This window comes from Echinops telfairi, unplaced genomic scaffold (assembly GCF_000313985.2).
Source record: "Echinops telfairi isolate 266 unplaced genomic scaffold, ASM31398v2 ScPeMD7_7429;HRSCAF=8467, whole genome shotgun sequence".
In the NCBI taxonomy this organism is placed as follows: Eukaryota; Metazoa; Chordata; class Mammalia; order Afrosoricida; family Tenrecidae; genus Echinops; species Echinops telfairi.
Window position 1 is genome coordinate 2,270,456 of NW_022111329.1, and position 26,709 is coordinate 2,297,164.

Here is a 26,709-nt window from a genome sequence, read left to right on the forward strand (position 1 = left end):
GCCGGCATGTTGTCTTCACACCTTGGAGCACTGGGTTGAAATTTGGTCCCTCTTTTCCTGTGGAGATATAAACCATACCCGTTTATAAACCGCTACCCATTTCTTCCTTTGCTGTAGTAAATTATGTTGAAAATGGTTGGTGTTTGGTTGATTCTGACCTATGGTGTCAGAGCAGAACTTTGCTCCACAGAGTTTTCCATGACTGATATTTTAAAGATAGATTGCCAGGCTTTTCTTCTGTGGTGCCTCTCAATTTGGTAAATATGTAATATACACCAACTCGTTTTGAGCCCTACCAGTGCCTTGCACAAAGCTTAGCATTTAATAGCTTGGTACTATCTTTTAGTGGACTGGGTAGAAAGGAGACTGAAAAAGCAGGGATTTCAAACTTCTGGCCCACAGTTTCTTCTTAACTGTGAAACATTGTCACTACCTCTCCCCACCCTCCACCCCCACACATACCCTTAGGGTCTCACCACATTTCAACCCGCATCTGAAGCCTCACAGATCCAGGATCAGTCCTGGCCCCTACAGGGCAGAGCAGTGGCAGTTTCCTTCCCTGGTCAGCACTGCATATTAATGGAGTGCTGGCTCCTGTGCAGAATTTGGGGAGGATTATTTTTACAATGCGGAGCTGATTTCCCCGCCTCTAGCAGATATGAAGCACACTACGTGTTGTTCAAGGGCCAGGCCCCAGCATGCCTGTGGGTTTTCTCTGCTTTGCTGCCCTCGCGTTATGCTTCGCTATTCTCCCTAATCCCTGCAAACAGTCAGTTATGAGGCCGCCAGCACATCAAGTGTGTCTGCAAACCTGCAGACAAATTTCTGCTCTTTATTAGGGCCATGGATGGAGGACTTTGGAAGCTCTGAAACAGGAGGAGTTGAGGTTTTCGGTTCCTTTTTCTCAAGCTCTGCTTTCAGAACTGTGATGTTAGTAAGTAGCACAGGTCATTGCCAACATCCTCCATCCCTTCCTGTCCTCTTCCCCTTCTCCTTCTCCCTCCCTTCAGAAAAGTCTTAGAATGAGAGTAAAATCTCTTTGAGGATTTTCCACACTGGTTATGAAAGATGCCCAGTCTATTCTTATTAAGTTTAGTCCTTTTCAAGGAACACAACCCATGCTCAATATCAGTGACTCTCTCCGGTGGACAGATATGCCCATGACCTTGTCATCACCAATCTCTCTATCATTGCCAAGAATCCTTCACTTTGACCATTGCATCCTATCCGTCCAGCTCCTCAGAAATGATGGAGAAGCAATGTCTGACCTCCGCTGACTTCACAAGGATGAGAGACAATCAGAATTAATGTCAGCCTAAGGCTGAGTCCTAGGAGGTGAAGGTCAGACACGCTTCCACCCTCTAACCTTTTCACCAACCATGGCACCAACCTCTCCTCCAACTGGCACTTTGCTTCTCCGCTGGATGACAATGACCACAAAGCTCACAGACAACACTCATGGCGGTGGGATTTATGAGGAGGTTAACAGGTTAAAATTCAGGATTAGAAATTCTCAGGATCCCATTCTGTGGCCAAGACTCCCTTTCTCAGCCAAGGTCACAGACATGCTGCTTTCTGGTCCTTTGCCTTCCAGCCACTTGGCCCTTTTGTCTCTGCCCTGTAATGCCCATTCTAACAGTAAGCCTGAGTCAGAAGGGGCTCAGTTACAGCTCCCTGGGTAGATAAGCCTGGCCTCTCCTGGCACTTTGCTCCACTAGCAAATTTCTAGTCTGAAGGCATTCACCTTTCTCTTTGGAGTGGTCACCACTGTGTTTCTTGCTGGTGTCCTGCCGCCACTACTTCTTATCATCTCTTATCACCCGTCTGAACTGGCACACTCCCCTTGTCTTCCAGAGTGAGCAGGGTCAGCCTAGAAATCTCTGGAATGAAGGATATCCTCTAATCTTGGCTCTTCTATCTTGATGGCCAAGTGCTCCCCCTTCCTATCTTTGAAAAGGTTCATTTTAAACCTAACAAGATGGCAAAAATGAACAATCTTCACCCTCATTAGGGCTCCATTACCCTTGGTCTGCATAGCTCTACCCTTACAAGAGTAGCAACCTCCTTATTTACATCCTTAGCAAACTATTCAATCACCTTGTTGGGCCACAAGCACCTCATATTTGCATATTTGCTTGGTCCTACTCAACCATTTGGTGGGAGTGACAGAGACTAAGGCTAGAAAGCCGGATCCTGAATTCAAAGCACTGCAAATCAGTGCTATTTTCCTGACACCAACAATTCTTGACTTAAAAAAAAATTCAACATGCTGTAATTATTTCATTGTACACATTCCAGAGAATTCCTGTCCTTCTCTTGGCAAAATCATCCTCCTGGTCCAGCCTAACTCTGCAGTGATATGCCAGTACCTTTGAGGTACCCTTTTCTCCCAAAGAATGGCTTCATATTGTCCCTTTCTCATCATCCCTCCTCCCGGTCTCAACTTCGCTTTCCATAATCCTGAGACAATCAAAGCTACCAGAAGAAAACAAAAATCCTCAGCTCCCACCACCATGCCTGACTCACCTGTACCAGTTACAGTCAGTCCCTCCTGACACAGTGTTTCTTCTCCAGGACAACCCCTTCACTTGCACACCAGTACTGCCATCTTTTACCTTCAGCCACTGTTCCCCTCTCCCTACATTAGTGCAATTCCTTCTGTTCTGGTGCATTGCCATCAACAGACACATATGCTACCTTTTCTCCTAGCTGAAGAAACAAACTTCTTTAAGCCTAACATACTCCCCTTATTGCTTTAGCTTCTGCTAAATTGGCCTTTGACACATGGCAATTCTATGCACAGCAGAATGGAATTCTGCCCAGTCCTCTGCCTTTCCCTTTATAGGTTGCTGATCAGACCATTGTGACCCAAAGGATTTTCATTGGCTGATCTTCAAAGGTAGATTGGTTGTTCTTTTTACCCCATAGTTTGTCTTACTCTGAAAACTCCACTGAAACCTGGAAATTCCACTGGAATGTTATGGGAGCACACAGGCTTCCCACAACAGACATGTGATACCTGTGCAATAAGGACATTGGCCCAGAATGAAACCTGGACCTCCCACATGAAGGGTGAGAATTCTGCCATTCACCCCTGCAAAGCACCCTCATCCATTTATGAGTGGGACTTCTTGGAAAGAGTTGTTTTTTCTTTTTCTCCCTGTCGTTCCTCTCCTTCCTATCTCTCTTCGGTTTACTGCAATCAGTCTCTTACTCAAATGCTACACTAGAACTGCAAGGTCTCCTTGAAAGGTCTCCATATTGCTAAGTTCTGTGGTCACTTACCGTTCTTATCCTTTGGGATCTGTAGTAGTTACATAATCTGTTGTCAATTTGAGAACTTAAGAGTAAAGGGGTAGAGCTTAGTCTGTCAATCAGGTCGCAGCTTGATGACCTCATTTGGAGGTGCTAAGGAGATAAACAACTCGCTAGAGGCAGGACACATGCTCACTCCCTGTGAGACATGCTTGCTGACAAAACACAAGGCACTACGCCAGAGTCCAGGAGCTGGAGGAGCCTCGTGGAGACCCTGCCAACGCTGAGATGCTTCTGTCACCACTGGATCCACAAGACTTTCCACCCACTGGCCTGTGATTCTCCTGCACTTGGCATCATTGCGTGTGTTTCATGAGTCTGAAGAGGAATTTATAGATTGGTATCGGGCATATGGACTAATATCAGACTTATGGACTGGGCTGGGCTGTTTTCTCAATATTTAATTTCTCTTGTACATAAAGCTCTGTCTTATATACATATGAGTCTCCCTGGAGTTGTTTCTCTAGTCTACCCAGACTAACAAAGGATCTGTCAGAAGTCTCAGGAACAGCTTCCTTAAATACTCTCTTCACTCCATCCCCATGATACCCTAGTCTCCTCTTTTGATTTATTCTAGGTTTTTTTTCACTCTACTTCAGTAGAAGCTCCTTCTCATCTACCAACTATTGTGGTTGCCAAGCCTAGAGTTCAGTGTCTGAGCTTCAGCCTTCTCTAGCCACACTCACCTTTTGAGTAATTTTGTCCATTCTCACGGCTTTTTGAAATGTAGCTATTGCGTAAGTTTTTATCTCTAACAAAGACCTCTCTGGAACACCTGATTTGGATATCCAGCTGTCTGTTCAGTAGCAAAACATAAGTGCCTAAATCTATCAAGTGAACTTGACTCTTGAAGACCCCATGAATGTGCCAGAGTAGAACTGTAATTCATTGGGTTTTGTTTTAAATTAAAATGATTGCCAGATCTTTCTTCCAAGGCTCGTTGGTGTGGTGTGTGCTAGCCTCCAACCTTTCAGTTAATAACCAAACACAGCTACTCAGGGTCTTCTTTTTACACTGTTTATGGGTGAAATGGAGCCCTGAGCTTCCCCATGAAACATGATCCTCCAGTGGCGTATCTTAATAAATGAATATTCAGGCAAAACTTCATAAATCCTTTGCCCTTGATTTGCAAATTTCCAGAGCTCTTATGTCTCTCCCTCAACATGCGGCATATTACTGTTGTTTCTGGTGGTGGGTCATCTGGTCTTCCACAAAATGCAAGCTGTGTTGATGGCAAGCACTTTTTATCCATTTTGCTCATTTATCAGGAATATTTTATCCCAATAAATACTTCTTGAGAAAATGAGTGAAAGAATGGATGCTTCAGATTTATGTGGTGCACAGCCAGATCATAGATATATGATGGGAGATCATCTACTTGGAGGCCAATATATTAGTGGCCCACATGTTTCTACATGTGCAGATATATTGAGTCCCATAGATAAGACATTGAAGCTATAAGCAGCATTATTTATCCTTTCTCCAGAAATTTGATGACACAACCTATATGGGTGACTCTAGGATCCATGACATTCCTGTTTATATTCCCTGCTAATCTTGCATGCCATTACTCATTGTAAGCACAGGAAAAGACTAATCTTAGTCTGGGGGTTGTGCATACTTTGAAATACCACTGTTCTCTGTGTAAAAGGCTCTTGACCTGTCCAGTAGCCATGGCCTCTTAACCTATCACCCTTTTGATTCAGGCTTGGCTTTCTGAAAATTATTCACTCCATGACTGTCATGGATATATGAGGGGGTACCCCCCCAAAAAACAGAATTTGTTTTCCAAAGCTATATATTTAGTGTTTTTTTTTTTTTTTTAACAAAACGCCCTTATCACCTTTAAAGTATTCTACATTACACTGAATACATTTGTCAAACCTGAGATTCCATTCGTGGAAACATTTTTCAAATTCCTCTCTTTGGATGGCTGACAGCACCTGCCTCATTTTTTCTTCACCTCTTCTACATCTTCAAATCATTGTCACTTCATGTCCTTCTTCATTCATGGAAACAAAAAGAAGTTGCACGGAGCAAGGTCAGGTGAGTAAGGTGCATGGGGAAAGAGAGGCAGGTTGATTTTTTTGCCCAAAACTGGCACACTGCATGAGCAGGTGCATTGTCATAGTTCAAAACCTGTCCCCCATCTGCCACACATCAGGCCTTTTTATGTCACACGATGTTACACAATCTTTTCAGAACCTCTAAATAGAAAGCTTGATTAACAGTCTGACCTGGTGAATGCAGTCCACATGCACTGAGTTTATATTTTTTTTCTGGGAAATTAAAGTACATCCAGAATTTGATTTGTCATCAATCAACATTTCACCTCTTTTTAAATGAGAAAACAACTCATACACTTGAGTTTATAGCCTATGCTTGTAATCTGTGTTCAACATCACAGCAATTTCTGCAGCATTTTTCCCAAGCGGGAAACAAAATTTCACAGTCATTTGCTGTTCTCTTCAATCAGCCATCACAAAAAATGAGGTTCCAATGAAACTGCGTTGATGAAACAACTGTGACCAGAGAGAACCTTCTCAGGCAGTGGCACTGGGTGCACTAACTCAGTGAGTTGCTTGATGCTCACCTAGTGGGGGAAAAAATGCATACTATGAAAATTCCACCTAGCAGATCTTTTTTCCATTTATTTTTTGGGTATCACCTCATATTTTCATAGGGTAAGCACTATTTTTAAGAAGCAGTTTATCAACCCCATATGAGCCCTGAATGGCCTCATAAAATCAGCTCTCAGCCCAAAGGAAGACTGTTGGTCAAACTTGTTTATTCTTCTCAGCATTTCATCTCCACTCCAGTCCCATTAGGATCAGACTGAACTTCGAGGGCTTGAGCTCTGTCTTTGATTGCTTCCTCTTTCTTCCTGCCCATCCACAGTGCTGCTACCCCAACTATAAGCCATCTTGAGAACTCTCTGGTTGGAGACACATATTCACGTAACTTCCCTCTCATTGGGCCTCTAACTTCAGTAAAGTTCAGGGCTTTGAACTGTAAGCATGAAGGCCTCACCTCACCCACTGTCTGGCACCATTACCTAGTAACACTGACTAGAACACCAGTTCCTTAGACTAAATTGGAAGAGGACTAGACTTGGATGAACATCTGTGGCAATGGCTCTAAGGCTTAATTCCAGACCCACTACTAAAGCCAAGGCAAAGGCCTCATGGGAGGCTCAGACTATGAACACTGTGTTTTCCAGAAGTTAAAAAACAACAACTGAGACTGTAATTATTTACAGGAACAGACAGCCTCAGTTTTTTCCCTCAAAATGGCTGGTGGATTTGAACTACATGCCTGGTGATTAGCAGTCTAACACCAAGTGACATGAGTCCACCTCGACATGTGAGTGGTAAAGGATAAATAGAAAACAAATTGGGGGAATGAATTGTATTGCCAAAGACACGGAGACAACTCAGAAAAATATGAACCTTCAACTACTAATTCCTACAACATTGTAAGGGTACAAGTTGGAATACATGGAATTGGAAGAGAAGAATAAGGAAAGAAAGTTGATACAAGACTTAGATGAACGGTTTGGGCTCTAGAGAAATGCTGGGAACCATTGCTCCACTCTCAGTAGGGATGGTAGAGGAAGAAGGCCTGCCTAACATTTTAGAAAGTTCCTTCTAGCTTCAGCATAAAGGGTGAGCAAGAGGGAAGTAAGAAGGGGGCAAGAACAAACCCAGGGAGAGGGAACAACAAGTGATCTAAAATCAATGTCAAGGAGGACATAGGATACCTGGTAGGGCTTGATCAAGGACAATGTAGCCGAGAGGAATTACCAAAACCCGAATGAAGGCCGAACATGACAGTGGGACAAGAGGAAAGTAAAAGGAAATAGAGGAAAGAATTAGGAGGCAAAGTGCATTTATAGAGGTGTAAATACAGGCAGGTACGTATGTAAATATATTTATATATAATGATAGGGAAATAGATCTATGTACATATATTTATGTTAAGTATTAAGGCAGTGGACAGACATTGGGCCTTTACTCAAGTATTTCCTCAACACAATAACACTTTGTTCTAATAACCCGACATTCTGGGATACTCATTTTCCCTGACATGATAACTGAAGACAAAGCGGGTGCCTAAGCAAATGTGATGAAGAAAGCTAATGGTGTCTGGCTGTCAAAGATATCGTGTCTGGGGTCTTAAAGGCTTGAAGATTAACAAGCGGCCATTTAGTTGTGTGATCGTGAATTATTAATGGGATCAGGTATCAGGCATTAAAGACCCAGAACAAAAAAATATATCAATGTGAATGAGGGGAACTGCAGAGTGGAGACCAAAGCTCATCTGTAGACAAGTGGACATTCCCTTACAGAAGGATCACAAGGAAGTGATGAGCCAGTCAGGGTGCAGTATATCACCAATGAAACATACAATTTTCCTCTAGTTATTTAATACTTCCTCCCCTACCCACTATCATGACCCCAATTCTACCTTACAAATATGGCTAGACTGGAGCATGTACATGGATACAGATAAGAGCTGGAAACACAGGGAATTCAGGACAGATAAACCCCTTAGGACCAATACTGAGAGTAGTAATACCAGGAGGGTAAGGGTAAGGTGGGGGAAGAAAGGGAGAACTGATAACAGTGATCGACATATAGCCCCCTCCCAGGGGTAGGGATAGACAAAAAAGTGGATGAAGGGTGACAGCGGTCAATGTAAGATATGGAAATAATAATAATTTATATATTATTAAGGGTTCATGAGGGAAGGAGGGTGAAGGAAGGGGGGTGAAGGAGGGAAGGAAGGGGGAAATTACCTGATACTAAGAGCTCAAGTAGAAAGAAAATGTTTTGAAAATGATGATGGCAACATACGTACAAATGTGCTTGACACAGTGTATGTCTGCATGGATTGTGATAAGAGTTATAAGAGCCCCCAATAAAATGATTTAAAAGAAGAAGAAGAGAGGGGCAGGAGGGAGAGGAAGTCATCGCAGAAACTATCTGGAGATTCAGAGAGGACTGGGCTGGAGTAGTAACCGATTGACTTCAGCGTCAGTAGAAACAGGTCATAGATTGTTTCCATGTGCAGAATTAGAGCATTTTTGTAATGGGAGTGAAATGAGAAGAGGACAACTGACCTCCTAATATTCTCCTCGAGTCACAGTTCTCACGAAGCGCTGGGTGCATAATGGTTAGATACCCGCCTGACAACCAAAAGGTACCCTGTCTAAGCCCACAAAGACCTGTAGTGGGAGCCAGAATAGACTCGATGGCAGTCGTTTTTGTTTGTTTCATGCGGGTTTAGTCATGTGTCTTAATGTTTCTGCGTAACTAGCTTGAGTCCTGGGCCTTCTGTGTAGGACCTAACATTTCTGAAGGGCAACTGGACAAATCACTTAGTGTTAGAAGTGTCACAAAATGCTGAAGGCAGAACTTCAAAAAAGCCACGGAAAAACAGAGCTTAGAGATAATGCAAATTTTCCTTTGTTACTCACCCTTGTATTTTTTTCTGCCTCTTACAGAAAGGGAAACCTCAGACCAAACCCAATCTGGTGCCATGAATCAATCCTGATCCATGACAACCCCACGTGGTACCTGCTTCATAGCGTAATTTTTATTAAAGCCGATTGCCAGGCCTTTTTTCTGTGGTACCACAAGCTAAGTCTGAACTACCAGTTCTTCCTGAATTGGTCCTACACTTTCTTAGGTTGAACAAACTTTTCAAGAGGAATAGTAACTCGAAAACAGGGAAATATCTCATTTCATGAAATTTCCAGCTACACACCTCGGTTGCAGAAGGCTCTAGATGGCACAGTGAATGCCCAGAAGCTATTTACAGAGTCCTTACATGGCTTACACCTCTGGTGAATCCCCTCTGACCATTGACCAGGGAGTGCACTGGAAAGTAAATTAATGCAGACATTGTTAGTTTAAAATTTAACACCTTATCATTGGTTCTCTCTTTTGACCAATTTAAATTTGTTCTAGTTTTTCTTACTTTTAGCTTTATTTTAGATCAAAGTTTTTCTATTTTTGCTGTTGGTGATTTTTTTTGGTATGATTTTTTTTTTTAAATGAAATCCAGAATAGTTAAATCTAAAGACAGAAACTCGGTTAATAGTTTCTTAGGGTTATAGCAGGGGAAGTTAGGGGGAAACAGAGAGCTAATAAAATGAGTACAAGAATGAAGAAAATGTTTCAAATTAATTGTGGTGATGATTACATAACTCTTTTTAATATATCTTAAACACATTGAATTATATGGCATGTGAATTATATGTCAATAAAACTTAAAATAAAAAAATTTCTAGCTTCATCTTCAGATTTTATGCTTGCTACATTTCCAAGTTTAAGAACGCTTAATTATGTAGAGCCAAGTTTCTGAGCTCAAGAATTCTTATTTAAACAGTAACCAAAGGGCTTGGTTAATGGTTAAACCTTCACTGTTCAAAAAGAAAGCACATTTTCTCCTCATGATCTTGCATCATCTTCCTCTGCTTCATAGAATGTGGTTTCCCTAGGCAGAAGCTATGTTTCTAACTCATTTAAAGAGAAACAAGTGGACATTTCATTTAAGTTGATGACTTACTAGGATTTTTCCTTTGCCATCAGCTTTTTCTTCGCGATGCCTTCTTTGCCTCACCAGAATCTTTCACTCCGCTGTTTTAAGGAAGGGGTGTTTTATGGCCCCTGTCTCCACAACATGGAAGCCCACAGCAGTTAGGAAGAATGTGCTTAGATGATATATATTAAAAAGGATAAATCATTTCAAGCCTTCCATAGCATTTTCTTTCCTCTGGATGCTTACCTCCTTCTGACTCCTGTACCGCCGCTGATTAATGCGCTATCTGCCCTCTAGCACATTAATCCAGGGCCTTTGTTTCATTCGCCTGCCCAGATTGATAGCCCATAAATTAATCAGGCAGCTACACAGGCCTTGCCATTTAGGCTGCTGACAGCCTCAAACTTTTTCATCAAAAAGCAGGTATCTGAGAGCCGCCATTTTTGAGTACCCTCAAATCTCACAGCATTCTCAGTAATTGTAGCTGCAAATGCTCACTCCCTCATAGGCCTTGGCTGGGAAAATGAGAGCAGGCTAATTATGCATTCAAGGGCTCTTACTGAATCAGCAAGCCCCTTGAAGGCACAGCAGACACAAACAGGCAGCTGTGGCTCCTTGGGATTCAAAACAATAACAATAGAGCTAGTTAAATATTTGAATAGACAAAGTATATGTCTATTCATCCGCGAGGAAATTGCTAAAGTAGTCTGTCCTCCCAGCTACAGAGGAGTCAAAGTCATTGAAATCCAAAAGGCTTTCATCCTGTCAAACATGCCTTTGAAAAGCAGGACATTTACATCTCCATAACAGGCCAATTCAACCTTAGTGGTAATCAAACTTTGATGCAGGCAAGGACTCCAGAAGACCATGCCCATTCATCCCTGCCTCTGTGATGCAGGACTGGCTGACTATTGAGTAACATGTACCAGCTGCCCTGGAGCTGATTCTGACTCATGGCAGCCCATGTGTATCGGAGTGGAATTGTGCTCCATCAGGTTACCCAGGCTTGATGGTTCCACATTCCTCGTAAGAAAATGCTGGTGTGCAAGCACTCCAGAGTCGGTTACCCATACACTCACTCCTGTGTCTGGTGATGCAGGACTGACTGTTGAATATAACACTACTATGGCCCCATTCTTATATTAGTTTGTCATCTTTCCACTGTCAATTGTTTGGCCAATAATGAAGATATTTACCATAAATTGACCATCAGGGTCTTGGACTTCATTGTTTCCTATGTTTATATATTACATTTTCTATCTTTATATGATAGCTGAATTTTTACAAAGATCTCACAGCTACATCAGTTCATATGATCTTTAAAACAGCCCTGTCATTGGGCCATTATTATTCCTATCCACACAGGAGGGACTCAGAGAGAGACTAAGCAATTGTGGGGTATTTGCTAGGAAACGAGGGATCCAAGCTTCAAACCCAAGTCATGGAGCCAAAACCTAGTTCTTATTCTTTGATCTGCATTCCCTCTCTGTTCTGGAGCAGAAAAATAAAGAAATAAAAATACCAAAAAGCAGCAGAAATGACAAGATCAGAACTGTTTCCTGAGGATGTGAGGTCACAGAGAAAGAAAGGAAGCAGCAACTGCCGGGAGACATGTGTCGAGGACATTGGACTATCAGGAGGAGGATTAAAAAAAGTGCTGTGGTGACAGATATAAAAGTGCCAGGATCAATCCAACCTCTGCTGTCCAAGATTTCTGAGCCTCTGCACTATTGACTAGAGCCCTAGTGGGGCAATGGTTAAGTGTTTGGCTGCTGATCAGAAGATCAACTGTTTCAACCCATCACTGCGCCACAGGACAAAGAAGGGGCAGTCTATTTTCATGAATTACTTTACAGCAGTCAGAATGAACTCGACTGCGAGAGGTTTGGTTTGGGGGCACTGATGATAATGTTGCCTATACATTCTCTTCCCTCTGGGACTGTCCTGTACATTGTTGCATGTTTAGCAGCATCCCCCCTTCCCCTTGCCACTATTAGAGGTCAGTTAGGGATCTCTGCTGCTCTTGCGACAACTCCAAATGTCTCCAAATAGTACCCAAAGTCCCCTGGCACCTGACACCAGTCCCCTTTGAGAATCACTGAGCTACGCCCTCAATTTTGATGGATTTCTGGAAAATCAGTGAACCTTATAGAACCTGTAGAACTTGTAGGAAAACAGGAAGAAATACAGTTTCCTCTGAGGGGGTTGAATTTCTTCTATGGCTCGTGTGTACAGACCTCAAGTGATTCTAAACAAAGTGGTGAACAGTTCAGTCATTTGGCCACCTTAAACAGTGGGTGTTCATTTTGTTTCTATTTATGGTCATTTTATTCAATTATTTTTATTCGCCATCCAGTTTTATAAGTACATATGATCCTATTATAGTCTATTCCATTATGGGAACTTTCTAAGAGAAGAGTACACCATAATAGAATTAAGTAAACATCTTAGTGATTGTAGTGCATTCCCACATTTCCTGACTTTGGCTAGAGTGAAGAGTCTGGAGGATTAGTGGTGGGTAGGAACTGAAACAAGAAGGGGGTTCTGAAAAAAAAAAGAAAAGAAAATATCCCAAAGTGCTGGCATAGCTATGAGGATGGTCCCTTTGTTCTCTGATTCGAGGGTAAAATTCATGTGCAGTTGAAAATCATTTAAATACCCTGTAGTGGGAATTGTGACCAGAAATCTTACCCCTCTCCATTTCTAATCACCAAACTGTTTTATAGTCACATGAAGTATTCTTCTTGGTGCGTCACATTAGTAAGACAAATGTTGGTCTAAAAACAAACAGTTGCTGTCAAGTAGATTTCAATTTGTGGTTATCCAAGTGTGCCAGAGTAGAACCGTGTTCCACATGGGTTTCAATACCAGATTTTTCAGGGGTAGATTGCCAGGCCTTTCTGCCTACATGCCTTAGCCTTTCAGTTAGCAGCTGAGCATGTTAACTTCTGTACCATTCCTATTGCTGGCTTAGTTAGCATTAAATATGTATGTACATTCATCTATATGGATTAAATAAAAATATAAACATATAGCAGAAATTGTGATGTCATTTCCAAATGCAGTTAATGCCATAACAAACTCTGGGCAAGAAAAGTGCAGAAATTAGTTGCCTTTTCATTGGCGTCCCTAGGAAAAGATGTCAAGATCTAGCCTGGAAAATACCAGACAGATGTTTACTTGTGGTTCAGTGTCAATGCAAAAGCACTCACCCATGTGGCTCATAGCAAATTATAGACAGTCTTGAGAAGAATGGGATTGCAGACCACTTCATGGTGCTCATGCAGAATCTGGACATGGATCAAGAGGTAGTGTGGAAACAGAACAAGGGACTGCTGTGTGGTTTTAAATCAGGAAAGGTATGTGTCAGAGTTGCATCCTTACACTATACTTACTCAATCTTTATGTAAATTATCAGAGAATCTAGATCTTCTTAAGAATGTGACACCAAGATTGGAGGAAGGCTCATAAATAACCTGTGATATGATGGAGACACAACCTTGCTTGCTGACAGTGAGGAGGACTTAAATTTAGCATTTGCTGATGAAGATCAAGGATTGCAGTCTTCAGTGTGGATTACAACTCGCTGTAAAGAGGACCCAAATCCTTACATCTAGGTTGCAGTTGTCAAGGATCATAAACAGTGTTCATGGAAGCATTGGTTAAGAGATCAAAAGACTTATTGCATTAGGTCAATCTGCTGCAAAAGATCTCTTGAACGTGTTGAAAAATGAGACGGTGCTTTAAGGACCAAGGGTCACAACCCAAGCAATGGTATTTTCAATTGCCTTATATGAATGTGAAGGCTTGACATTGAATACAGTGGCCAAAGAAAAATGACTGTGCTTGAAATGCGGTATTGGTGAAGACTCCTAAAAGAACAGTAGATTACCAAAAGAGAAAATAGATCTATCTCGGAGGAAGTACAGCCAGAGTGTTCCTTATAGGCAAGAATGGTTAGACTTCATCTCACATTTGGTGGCCGTGCTACTAGGAGAGAGAAGCTCCTGGCGAAGGGCTTCGTATTTGGTAAAGCGGCGGCGGGGCAGTGAAAAAGAGGACGTTCTTCAACAAGATGGGTTGACACAGTGACTGCAACAATAGACTCAAACATAAGAACAATGTGAGGATGGCAGAGGCCTGGATGGTGTTTTATTTTGTGATACATAGAGTTGTTGTGGGTCAGAACCAACATGACAGCACCTACCAACACCAGTCCCAAAGTACAATGTTAGCAGTAAGATAAGACCCATATGCCTACAAGGAAAATTAGTCATTGGAATGGTGATTCAAATTTACCCAGCAACCACTCAGGCCAAAGATAAAGAAACTGAAGATTTTTAAACAATGTCTAATTGATCTATATGCAATCAAGATGCATGAATAATTCCTGGTGATTAAAAGATTAAAGTTGGAAACAAAGAAGGCTTCGTAGCTGAAGAATACAAACATTTTCTTGGTAATAGAAACAATCCCTGCTAGAAATCATATGATAGAATTTTTCAAGACCAACAACTTATTCACTTATAATGCATTTTTTAAAAACATAATGCAGGAATGTAAACGTGGATGTTCCCAGACACAAAGGAATCAAATCAACTGCATTTATGGAAAGAAATGATGGAAACGTTCAGTATCATTAGTCAAAATGGGTCAAAGGATAAATCCAGAACTATCAATTGCTCATCTGCAATTTCCAATTGAATCTGAAGAAAATGACAACAAGGTCATGAGAGGTAAGCCATAATCTCTGTGTTTCCTACCTGATTTAAGAACAAAGAAGAATGGTGCATCTGATTTACGGTTTTAGAGAAGAATATATATATATATTCTTGGACTGCCAGATGAAAGAACAAATCTGTCTTAGAAGAAATAGAGCCAGAATATGCTTCTTAAAAGAAAGGGTGGCAGGACTCTGTGCCATATATTTTGGACGTGCGATCAGGAGAGTTCAGCCTTTGGGAAGAGCATCACGCTTGGTAAAGTAGAGGGCCAGTGACAAGAGGAAGACCCGCGTGGAGATGATCGACAGAGGTTCCACCACTAGACTCAAAAAAGGAATGACTAAGAGGGTGGTGCAGGATGGCCGCGTTTCATTCTGTTGGCATCAGGTCGCTAGGACATGGAGCTGTCCTGACAGCCCCTAGCGGTAATAGCAGGGGACTTGACATAGTAAGTGTGTCGGAGTCATGGTTCAGGTTTTCCAAGGAAGGGAGCGCTCATCAGAATTGACATAAAGTATTCTCCAGACCTGTGGGTTTGTCACTCTTTTTGATGGCCACTCACATCACTTCTAAGAAGAATCTCTGAGAAATCAGCCAATTTGCTTACGGAAAGATTGGCTTTGAGTATTAGTTGAGTTTGAACCAACATTTTTCTGCAAAGTCAGGGGAATTTGAAGTTCTGTCTCACGCCACCTTAAGATCATGTTAACAGGTGTGTGTGTGTGTGTGTGTGTGTGTGTGTGTGTGTATGTGTGTGTGTCCAGACTTCACCTGCCTTTCCTGTAGGCAGCTAGTGACAGCTGAGAAGATGTTTAGGGAACATTCGGAGCTCTCACCAAATGGGTACAACCTAATTGTCTTAAAAATAACCCCACATTCAAAATGTGATCAGAAGTAGCAGGGGGTTGTTTTTCCTCAAAGTTAAATGTGTGAGATCAGAACTGTCTTCCCCAAGTGGGTTTTAGCTCTCAATGGCACCCAACAACAGCCACACTGGAGGGCTCCGCACTTGAAGTCTATGGGATGGAAGGCTTTGAGCCTTTTTATTTCCCTTTTAAGGCAGCTATAGACTAGTTGAGTTTCTCTAAATACAGTAATATCTAATTTGAGTAAGGTTTCTAGCATCCAACAAGTATTCAATATATACTGATTTCTAAACTTGTTTTTTGGCTTTGGCTGAGTTCTGGTCCCTCTTTTAAGATGAGGCCATGGTGACCCACAAGCATGTGAATATTATTTGCCAGATGAAAATCTAGGCCAGATGACGGAATGCTTTTCCTTAAACTACGCATGATCTCACAATCCCAAAATATCCATGCTTAGGAAAACTATATATAAGGCCACGTGACAACTGTCCACACTCTTGTGCGCCTAATTGCCTAATGATTAGGATAGTAGGCTCTTAGAGCTTGAATAGGTCTTACCTGCCATTTCTCCACATCCGTCTTCGTGGAGTAGGAAGCATAGTCAACTCTGGGGGAAGTGACTTAACCAAGGTCATGCGGTTCATTTCTCCTTGTGTCTAGGGAAAACTCTTACCTTCTGACATCTAGTCTAGCATTTTCAGTCCATGCTGTTGCCTCGTGTGCTGGGTTCTAAGTATTAGAGTCAAAAAACCAGTTTCTTTAAAGTCGATTCCAATTTGTGGGGCCCCATGCATATTAGAGTAGAACTGTGCTCCATAGGGTTTTCAGTGTCTACATTTCAGAAGTAGATCAAAAGGCCTTTCTTTCAAGGTCCTTTGGGCAAACTTGAACCTTCAACCTTCCCAGCAAGCACTTGACTGCATTAAATATTTGCACCACCCAGAAACTCCATTCTAAGTATTACTCACCATAAATACTGCTCTCAGTGAAGCTCTATTGGAGAGGTACAGAGGAGTGACAGGTATAACTTGTACAACTTCATGATTTATATGTGGAATGGAAAATTTGCAAACTGCCATGTTCATTACCCTGTGCTATACTTCATATGGTGCTTTTTAAAAAATAATTTTATTTGGGGATCTTACAGCTCTTATCACAATCCATACTTCCATTCATTATGTCAAGCACATTTGTACATATGTTTCCATTATCATTTTCAAAACATTTTCTTTCTACTTGAGCTCTTGGTATCAGCTCAGTTTCCCCTCTCCCCCACCCTCCCTCCATGAACCCTTGACAATTTATAAATTATTTTTTTCATGTCATATCGTCCTTTAAAAAAGTTGTTGTTTGCAATCATTCAACATGTATCAAATGAAGTTTTCTTCTGGAGATACTAATGAACTATAGAAACATGATCCCAATAAGAGATGCCCTTATTATCCCACCAATAGCCTCTCAGTCTCAGCAGCCCAGTACTGGCTGGGTAAATACACCCAGGACCATATGTAACTATCCCTGCCTGACCCAGAACTTTCTCTCAGTCTGAAGCTCTTGGGCAATCACAGGCGGCAGTTAGAAGGTAACTCGGCCGAGCATCCTCACTTTTTGAATGATAGAATTCTGAGGGCACTCTACACCATCTCCTCAAGTTCCTCATAGGTTGGGATTCCAGTTACCCATCATGTTTGCACCCTGGATGGTGCAAACATTTAATGCTCTTGACTGCTAATGGAAAGTCTAGAGGTTCAGGTCTGCTCACAAGGCAGAGATGCCTTGAAAGAAAGCCTGTTGGGAAATTTTCAAAAGGTCACTAAAAACCTTAGGGAGTACAGTTCAGTTCTAGCTTAAACAAAGTCATCATGCTTCTCAATAAACTTGGCAGCAATTGCTTTTTTTCCCCACCATGTAACCCACTCAACAAAATGTTATCGGCTTCTTTCCCCACCACTTCTCACTCCTTTATTCCAATACCAGTCCTTCCTGGGATTCTTTCCCCAGAAGCCACCTGCACTTGAATCCTTTTGTCAGGGTCTGTTTTGGGGGGTCCTGGTCTAAGAAAGTTATGGATCTATTGGACTTTGAATTCTGGTAAAGGAGACTGATAGCAAGCAATGAATTAAATACATAAAGTCATTTGTTGGTATGTCTATGAGAGACTGACTGCAAATGGATTGAGACAGTGAGGCTTATTCGCTGCCAAGGATGTGATACTTAACCAAAAATTGGAGAGTTGAGAAGTAGTTAGACATGGGAGGAACCTGAGAAGAGGATTTTGAGCAGACCCAAGGACCAATGCAAAGTAAGCAGAGACAGAAGAGTGAGCATGTGCTTCTTCATAGGAAATGGGTGGGAGGGGGAGGCTGAGTAGGTTGAATGAGGCCACTCATGTTATGCAAACTTCTATGGGGATCTAAAAGTTCAGGAGATATGCAATAAGAAAGCTATACACAGTTTTAGGCAAGAGAATGGTGCAATCTGCTTTATAGTTAAAAATGATTACCCCTTGGAGAATATATTAGGGGGAGGCAAGGAAGAAGCAGAGAAATGAGTTAGAAGTTACTGAAGAAATCTAGATGAGAGATGGTGGATGGCTGTCAGAACCCAGATTAGCTGTTGTGGGGATCATAATTAAGCATAAATTCATAGTCTATATATATGCTTCGCTTTGTCTCTTTGGCCACTTATATGCATTTCAGTGGCAGCTAACATTTCAAGTGAAGAAATCTTTGGAAAGTTGATGAAATCTATGGACTTTCCAGAAAAATTCACATTGCAGGACACAATTTTTCATTTGATTTGGGTCCTGGGAAGTCATAGAATCAGTTAATAATGCCTCAACAATATGTGTTATTGTCTTTAAGTATATGTATTAGGTGTAAGGCATTGGTGATCCTCACTGCCTGCACGGTAAACCTAGGTGTGATTTGGGGCCCTGTGCAAGTCATGTGCACCTTCATGTGTCTATTTAGAGAGTGGCTTGTATATTTCTATGACACTGAACAGTTTTCCACAAATTTCAATAGACTAAGAAGAAAGGTTTGGCAATCTACTTCTGAAAATGAACCAATGAAAATCATAAGGATCATAACAGAACATTGCTAAAACCACAGCTGGTCATCCCACTGTGCATGTTGTAGTCAGGAGTTGGGGCCAACTTGACAACAGCTCAGAACAAAAGGTGTTCAATAGGGTGGGTAGGAAATAAATCTCAGAGTGGATAACACTTCAGACACAATAATGTATAGCTTGCACTTGGATGAGAATTGGGGGATAAGTAGCTCAGCCTGAATGATTCTGGGGTAGAATTACTTGAGATTTCTTCTATATGGTTTACATTTATCTAATAACAGTAGGTGAAAGATACTGAAATTATGACTTAAAAGTTAGCGTTGGGCATTATTTCCATAAGGTAGAAGGGAAATGAGAATGGTACAGCACACATGAGAAATCTTTGTGGGTTGGTCCTAGATGTGGTTCTCATCCATTCTACATATATTTTATTTGCTAGAATTTAGCCACATGGCTGCCACATCTAGCTGTAGAAGAAGCTGAAAATGTAGTCCAGCTATGATTTAACAGAGAAAAATATGGATCCTTGGGTTGGAAAAATAGTTAAACCCTCCACCACTAGCTAAAAGGCTGTTCATTTGGACCCATGCACCAGCGTCTTAGAAGAGAGCCTTGGTGATCTGCTTCTAAATGGTCACAACTATGTAAACCCCACGCAGCAGTTCTATTCAGTACACATGACGATGCCGTGAGTTGGAATTGACAGAAAGGGAGGTAACAGTGGTAATGTAGATTTCAGAGAGCAAGTAAGCCACAATATACATACTTTTCTTTGTATTAGTCACGCAATAGGTATTTGATATTATTTTTCTCAGAGAACAATGGAAATAAGGCACATTGGGAATTCAAGGGAAACAAAGAGATGAAGCCCAAGGAAGGTGAGTTAGGAAGCTAGCAACATCTCTTACTTCTGTTTCCAGAACCAGTTTAATGCCAAACAAGCCAGGTTCCTCGGTTGTAGGGATGTATAAAGGTTATGTCCTTAAATAAAAGATTAAGTTGAAGTGGAAACTTGGCCACAAACCATCCTGTTCTGAGCCCTGAGGAACTGGAATTAATTTGAATCAAGCTATTACTCATTCCTATTATGTGCCAGTAGGAAAGGGAGACAATTACATTGTAAACAACATGATCCTTTTCCTGAATTTCCCCTCCATTCCAATGACCAATAATCCTGGCCTTTGTCTGAAGTACCAATTGATCAGGCATTCAATCAAGCACTTTGTTGAGCAACTACTTTGGGCTCTCCACTCTTTGGCCAGCATCTTCCCTACAGCAACGCAGCCCACTGCCTGGTCTATTGTGAGTCCATTAGGGAGTGGTTGTGGTCACAAGAAATTGGAGGTGAAGTACATTTTTGTTAATGAATCATATTTTCCCCTGTGCTTCAATAATTGATGCTAGAGATGCTTTTCATGGGAGTAGAAGATAGTGAATGTTGCATTAAGATAAAAAGGAATCACATTCGTAAAACAACATATTAGAATTTGTCCAGAATTAAAAGGAAAGAAAAGATGTCTTTTGTCTTAACTACTAAAAAGCAAAAAGATTTTTCAGAAACTGAAGAATAAAACCCAGAAATGGCACTCTCGAACTCAGTCGCCTCTAACCACGACTTGTGTGTAACTCAGGACCTGCAGGGAAGGTTAGGTTTCTTCCAGTTTGCCTGTTTCTGGCTCTTTTGTCTGAGTCTCTATCTGGTGTCATAAATATTATCCTTTTAGTCCTCTAGGTTTGAGCTGTTTCTTTTAAAAGATCTTTGGAAATTAGTCCTCATTGCCATTTAAAGAAATTGAATTTGAATCCCATGTTAGAGCTGCTGATGTGTTATTTTCCTCAAAATTCCTCCCTTCTGGTCAGGGAAGGTTGAGCTTTCCTCTGAATGAGGTGGATTTAATTACAGTCCTTGTTAGGATTATAAAAGAAGGTGTATCTTTAGGCTTGCTACAACTAGTAGGAGTCCTTTCTTTTGTAGGGAATAACTAGCAATAAAAAAAGTTTGCCAGGACTCTAATTCCAGTGGTTACAGCACCACAGGAAATTGAGAAATTGTTTCTTTGGGGCCTGGTGGGAAAAATATGCGGATGAAATTTAGCATGATCATTTGAAGACTATTGCTTAAATCCACCAAGAAAAGGCTGTTGAGTAAGGAATGGCTTCTGGGGGAGAGGTATCAATTTGACCTTTCTTTTTTTTTCTTCAATTTGACCTTTCTTTGTCTAGCCTGTCAGATTCCCCAAGGACTCTCAGGTATGACCATGAAGTTGGGATTCTCTACTACATAAAAAACTGAGAGGATTTAGAAGTATCTTAGAGATTTAGGAATAAATTCATCCAAAGTTAGCCTCATTTGGGTGCCCTCTATTTATATCTGTGCATGTGTCCAAACAAGAACTCTGGGGCCCTAGACCTTAGGTGCATCCAGTCTTGGCATCCGACATGACTCCTGAGCACAAGGCTCTTTCTTACCTTTTCTGTCGTCCATGGGCATCTGATTGGGGGCTCATGTCCCAAACTAATACAGCTTATCGTCTAAACCTACTCCCTAGAGATGCTGTGAGAGATGCTTTACACACCTCATTGTTCAAACCCCAAGTTTTTCTCCCTTCTCCACACTTCCTTGAACTTCCTGTTGATTCACCCCAAACTGACTGACGAGAATCCCTGTTGTGTCCTCTCCCCATCTCCACACTATCCAGTTCAGTCCACAATTCCCTCATGCCTGGATCTCACAGATTGTTTCATTACCTAATCTCCTGCCTCAGTGTTTCTCTTGCATAATATAATTTGTATCATATAATCAAAGTTATTTTTGTGAAATGAATTGTGATCATGTTACTTTCTAGCCTGAGAGACTTGTTAGTGCTGACCCACACTTTTCACTATAAAATCCCAACCTGTGTCTAGATTCTTGCTTATCTTTCTGGTTCTTTCCTCTTCCCAGATGAGTCAACCCTTTGACACGTGCAGCAGCCCCCCTCCAATTCAAGCTACTGACAGGAGTCCCTGAGTGTTGTGAACAGTTAGTATATTCCGTAACTTACTGAAAGGTTGGAAGTTCATTTCTACTCTGAAGTGCCTTGAGAGAAAGACCTGGAAACATACTTTAGAAAAGTCAGCCATAGAAAACTCTACGGAGCACAGTTCCAATTTGACATGCATGGAGTCCATGGACTGGAATCAACTCAACCACTTATATGAGTACTGCTCTGTCTAGATTTCTCCATTCTTTGCCAACTTTAATTTGTGTCCAAAAGCCATGGAACTCACCCTTGACTTAATCTTCCCTACTGAAATAGATTATCTTCTCCTCTGAGCATCTGTTTCAAAACTCCCTGGGCATGCTCCCAGGATACCTTATCCTTAACCGTGAGCCTCTTGAGTGCAGGCTCTGCAGCTTATTCTTTGCACATCCTCTGCTGCTGAATAAATAAATGAAAACGAATGCTTATACTATTTTCCTACAGGTAAAATTGAATCCTGATGGTCATATTGTAGCATTTCGCTAGTTTGGGCTCAATGTTTTTGAACACGAGAAAGGCAGCTGTGATTGAAAGGAAGTAAAGCCCCTGACTCTGGCATGCGAAGGCTCAGTCTCTGCTCTGACACTGACAAACGGAGACCTCGGCCAAGTCGACTGGTCTCACCGAGTCTCACGTCCACGGCAATAGACAAAACATAACAGATCACTGACTGGGTTTCATTGAGGCCTGTGAAGAACCACATAGGCAGTGGATGGAGGCAGTTGGTGAATTGTAATTACTGCATAAACTAATGAAGAGGGATTCTTATTCTGCTCATACCTGCAGTTCTTCTTATTGAATCTTTGCAAGACACTGACCTTAGGCACATGGGAGATGTGGCCTGAATAGGGGTGGGCATGCTTGGGATATCACTCTTAAGGAGGGTGGAGCTATATGTGCAAATGACAGGCTGTCCCTAGGGAAGTGAAGTCCCAAGTCACCTCCTACCCTCTTATACGTTGCTGGTGAAAATGAGGCCAGATCTAGTAAGAACTTGGTGGCCTGTGTCAAGCACCTTAACTTTAATCTCCACATTTGACCTGTAATATCACTCCTGTAATTTATTCAAAGAGCATGACTTTTGAACATAAAAGGAAAAGCATTTACAACATGCAAAGAAGTTCACTACAGCTGTGTTTATTACAGCTCAAGGTGCAAAAGACCCCAATATGTGCCATCTGAAAGTGTGCGATCGGATTGTCCCTTTGTGGGGTCTCTATAAAACAGAAACACAACTTTGGGGTGAAAAAATGTGTCCATTAGTAGCTTCAAACTGCCAACAACTTGAGCACAAATCCAGGGACCTTTATGTGTCTCTGCTCAGGAGTTCTTCCTGGACAGAATTCACTTTGAACCCAGTGGCGCTACCTACAAAGGGATAGTCAGCACAAGGGGCACATGAATGTTTCACTGTGGCTCTGTTTAATGGAAGCCCTTAAAGCACTTCTGTGCTATTTCCTAACATGTACCTAGTGCTGCTGCTGGGAGCTGCCCTCAGCCACCCAACAGGTCAGTCTTGGGGATCTTTGTACCATTAAGACCCCCTTTTCCTCCCCAAATCTCCACCTAGCTGAAGTGTCAGGGCTTCCATGGGATTTTGTGTATTTTCTTTTTTTAAAAATAAGCAATTTGGCCTTCAGAAAAGATCTATTTTCTCTTATTATTTTCCCAAACTACTGCAGTTCAGAACCACAGTACATCTGACAAGTTCGTTGTGAGTTTCCACCCCTGCAGCTTTCCCGCTAGAAGATTCAACACAAAACAAGGATCTTTCCACTTAGGGGGACAGAGAAAGTGGGAGAGGAAGCAGCTCCCCGTCGGCTACACTGGGGTGTGGCTAGTTTTCTCGAAGACAGTCTCTTATGTGAACCTCCATGATCTCAGAATCCAAAATAATATTTGACATGAAAACCCCAGCGTTAATTTCTGGGGGTTTGAGAGGAGGCTTTGGCCCTTGGTAGGGTTTGTCATGGGAGTTTGTGGAGTAATCTCACTAAGGACAGCACTGACTGCCTCTGGTTTACGCTCCTCTTTCAAAGTTTATTTTATGTTTTGTTGTGGTTTTCAGATTTCTCATGGTTTGGATTTGGGAAAGTAAAATCAAGACAAGGTGTTGGTAAGTAGTTACTCTTTCTTTGGATAAATCCAGAGTTCATGTCATTTAATTAGGATGCAACTACTTAGATTCTCTATCCTTTGGCACTTGATTCATGCTCTTTGTTCCTGCATTCTGATTTGTTGAAAATAAATGAGGTCTAGAAGTTTCCAGGAAGGAAAACAAACAAACAAACAAATGGAGGCATTGCATTTTCTCATTGTGTACAATAAACTGTTTTTTTCATTTTTGAAATCAACTTGTTTTTATTCTATGGGAGAATGTCAACTCTTGCCCTAGGTATAGATTGTGGTTTTGTTTTGTTTTTGTGGGTTTTTTTAAAGAGCGTTAAGGAACTAGAATGTAACTACAATACAAAATCTCAAACAATAAATAGTTGCCTGGATATTTGTGCCTGGGCAAGTTTGAGGCTTAACTTTCTTCCATTGGCCAAGATGCAATTGAATAGATTTCTGAAGTGGTAAATCATTTGCAAGCATTTCACCAACTTTCAAAGCAGACTCTTGCATGTAGACACTGTGATTTGCGCCTGATTGCATTCTGCTTCTGGTATTCAGACTGTGCTCTGACAATTGGAAAGCGATGTTTGGAGCTCAGGAAGGGAACACAGATGATGGCTCTCATCACTAGAATTGAAATCAGGTGCGATCTTCTGGGACCTCCAATTTGTTCAGTGTTTTTTATGGGTAGAGAAACAATGAGCATGAATTGCTTAGAAGGCATGAAAAGACAGGCTGTCTTACTTCTTTGCTTTGCCAGGATCTTACCATCCTGAATGTCGGTGTACTTTAAAAGCAAGGTTGACAAGGTGAAGTTGCAGTATAGGGAGAATATATCAGGATCATGGCGTCTCCAGTCCTGAGCCATCCATGCCATACTTCCTGTCCACCTCTAAGGAACGCCATTTCCTGACATCAAACCCTGTCCTGTTGGGCAGCCTCTTTCAATGTCTGTTCCAACCAATCACTTGCCATTGAGTCCATCCTGACTCATGACAGTCCCATGCATCAGAGTAGAACTGTGCTATGGTCTTTCTTCTGAGCTTCCTCTGGGTCAACTGGAACTTACAGTCTTTCAGGCAGCAGCCAATTATCTTAACCATTTATAACACTCTGGGCTGTTTAGATCTGTTAATCATCTGAAAATTATGTCTGCGGAGTACAAGGAGGGCAGGCTGAGGCAGCCTGCCCTTGGCAGCATCTGAAAGGAGACCAGTGATCCTAACCTTGAAGACCCTTGTGAGTTCCAAGGTAAAGGCTCCTAACCGGCAAATAAGTGAAGATGTGGAAAAGGTGGGCTAACCCGGATTTTCTCCTTGGCAGCTTTCCAGAAGCAAATTCCAGATATAGCTGATCAGCTGCTTTGCCAAGACACCTGAGTGATTGTCCTGCTCAGGCAGGCATAATGGTGCCTTGTTTTAAAGCTTCGGAGATGGAGAGGGTGGCTGTTGACCAATTCTCCACAGAAAGAGGTGTGGGGTAGAAATCTGCCCTCCACAAAACAACAATTCTCTATAACCACTGAAATATTTTTTTTCAGACTAGGTTGTGCTGCAGAGACTCTTTTTTCCTAGAAAGCTTCAAATTATGGCTTTCTCCTCTAAGACCACAGCAGAGAGAACATTTTCATTTTCGATCAGATTTGTGTTGCTAGCTGCAGTTCATCTTAAGGTGGGGCAGTTCTCAGGAATAACAAGCACACCTACCTCATGGATGGAAAAATGCTCACTTAAATGACTCTTAGTGCAAGAAGATCAGTCTACAATAAGCTTAGAAATGTTTTCAAAGTCCTATGTATGTGATATGATACCAAGCAATTTTGATAAAAGAAAAATGCCTCTTTGCATCAGTGAATAAAATGGGATGAAAATGTTTCCAGGTATAACTCATGTTTGTTAGTTCAGTGATTAGAACTATCACCCACAACTCAGTCTGTGTGTATACATCCCTGGAAATTTGAAACTTTTCATTTATATTAATTTTTTCAAGTCCTCATGAATTTCTTTTCTTTTTGCAGACATACTTTTATTGGGGGCTCTTACAGCTCTTATCACAATCCATACATTCCTCCAGTGTGTCAAGCACATGTGCACATATGCCGCCATCATCATTTTCAGAATATTCTCTTCCCACTTGAGCCCCTGATATCAGCTCCCCATTTCTTCCCCACATATCTTACATCATCCTCCGTTGGCCCTCACCCACTTTTCTGTTATTTGTTCCCCTGGGAGGGGGTTTTAGATTGATCCCTGTGGTCCCCTTTCTTCCCCCACCCTCCCCTAATCCTCCTGGTATCTCTACTCTCCTTGTTGGGCCCGAGGGGTTTATCCATCCTAGATTCCCTGTGTTACAGGTTCTTATCTGTAGCAGTGTGCATGCTCTGGTCTAATCCAATTTGTAAGGTATAACTGAGGTCATGATAGTGGGAATGAGCTAGAGGGAAGTTGTGTGTTTCATTGGTGCTCTACGGCACCCTGACTGGCTCATCTCTTCACTGTGACCCCTCTGTGAGGGAATATCCAATTGTCTACAAATGAGCATTGGGTCTCCACTCCATGCTCCCTCCCTCCATTCATCTTGGGTATGGTTTTATTCTGGGTCTTAGATGACTGATACCTAATCCTATTGACACCTCATGTTCACGCAGGCTGGTGTGCTTCTTCTATGTGGGCTTTGTTGCTTCTGAGCTAGATGGCTGCTTGTTTATCTTCAAGCCTTTAAGACCCCAGGCACTATATATTTTGATAGCCGGGCACCATTAGCTTTCTTCACCACATTTACTTATGCACCCATTTTGTCTTCAACGATTGTGTCGGGAAGGTGAGCATCACAGAATGCCGGATTGTTAGAACAAAGTGTTCTTGTGTTAAGGGAGTACTTGAGTTGAGGCCCAATATCCATCCGCAACCTTAATTCTTAACATATGAGTACATAGTTCTATTCCCATCTCAATATATATATATATATTTACATATGTACATGCTGTATTTAGGCTTCTATAAATGTCCTTTGCCTCCTGGGTCTTTCCTCTATTTCCTTTTTCCTTCC

At 41.7% G+C, this 26,709-nt stretch overlaps 1 protein-coding gene across 4 annotated transcripts in view; it reads left to right on the plus strand.

Annotated features, from left to right (window-relative positions):
* Positions 1–26,709, plus strand: part of NTRK2 (neurotrophic receptor tyrosine kinase 2) — a 514,715-nt gene that overhangs the window by 233,636 nt on the left and 254,370 nt on the right. For 2 of the 4 annotated variants that reach the window (XM_004715969.2, XM_004715971.2), the window contains exon 12: positions 23,615–23,662. The exons of the other annotated variants lie outside the window; for them this stretch is intronic. In XM_004715969.2, the coding sequence (XP_004716026.1) occupies positions 23,615–23,662 (48 nt within the window). The remainder of the gene's footprint in view (positions 1–23,614; positions 23,663–26,709) is intronic. 4 annotated transcript variants of the gene reach the window in all.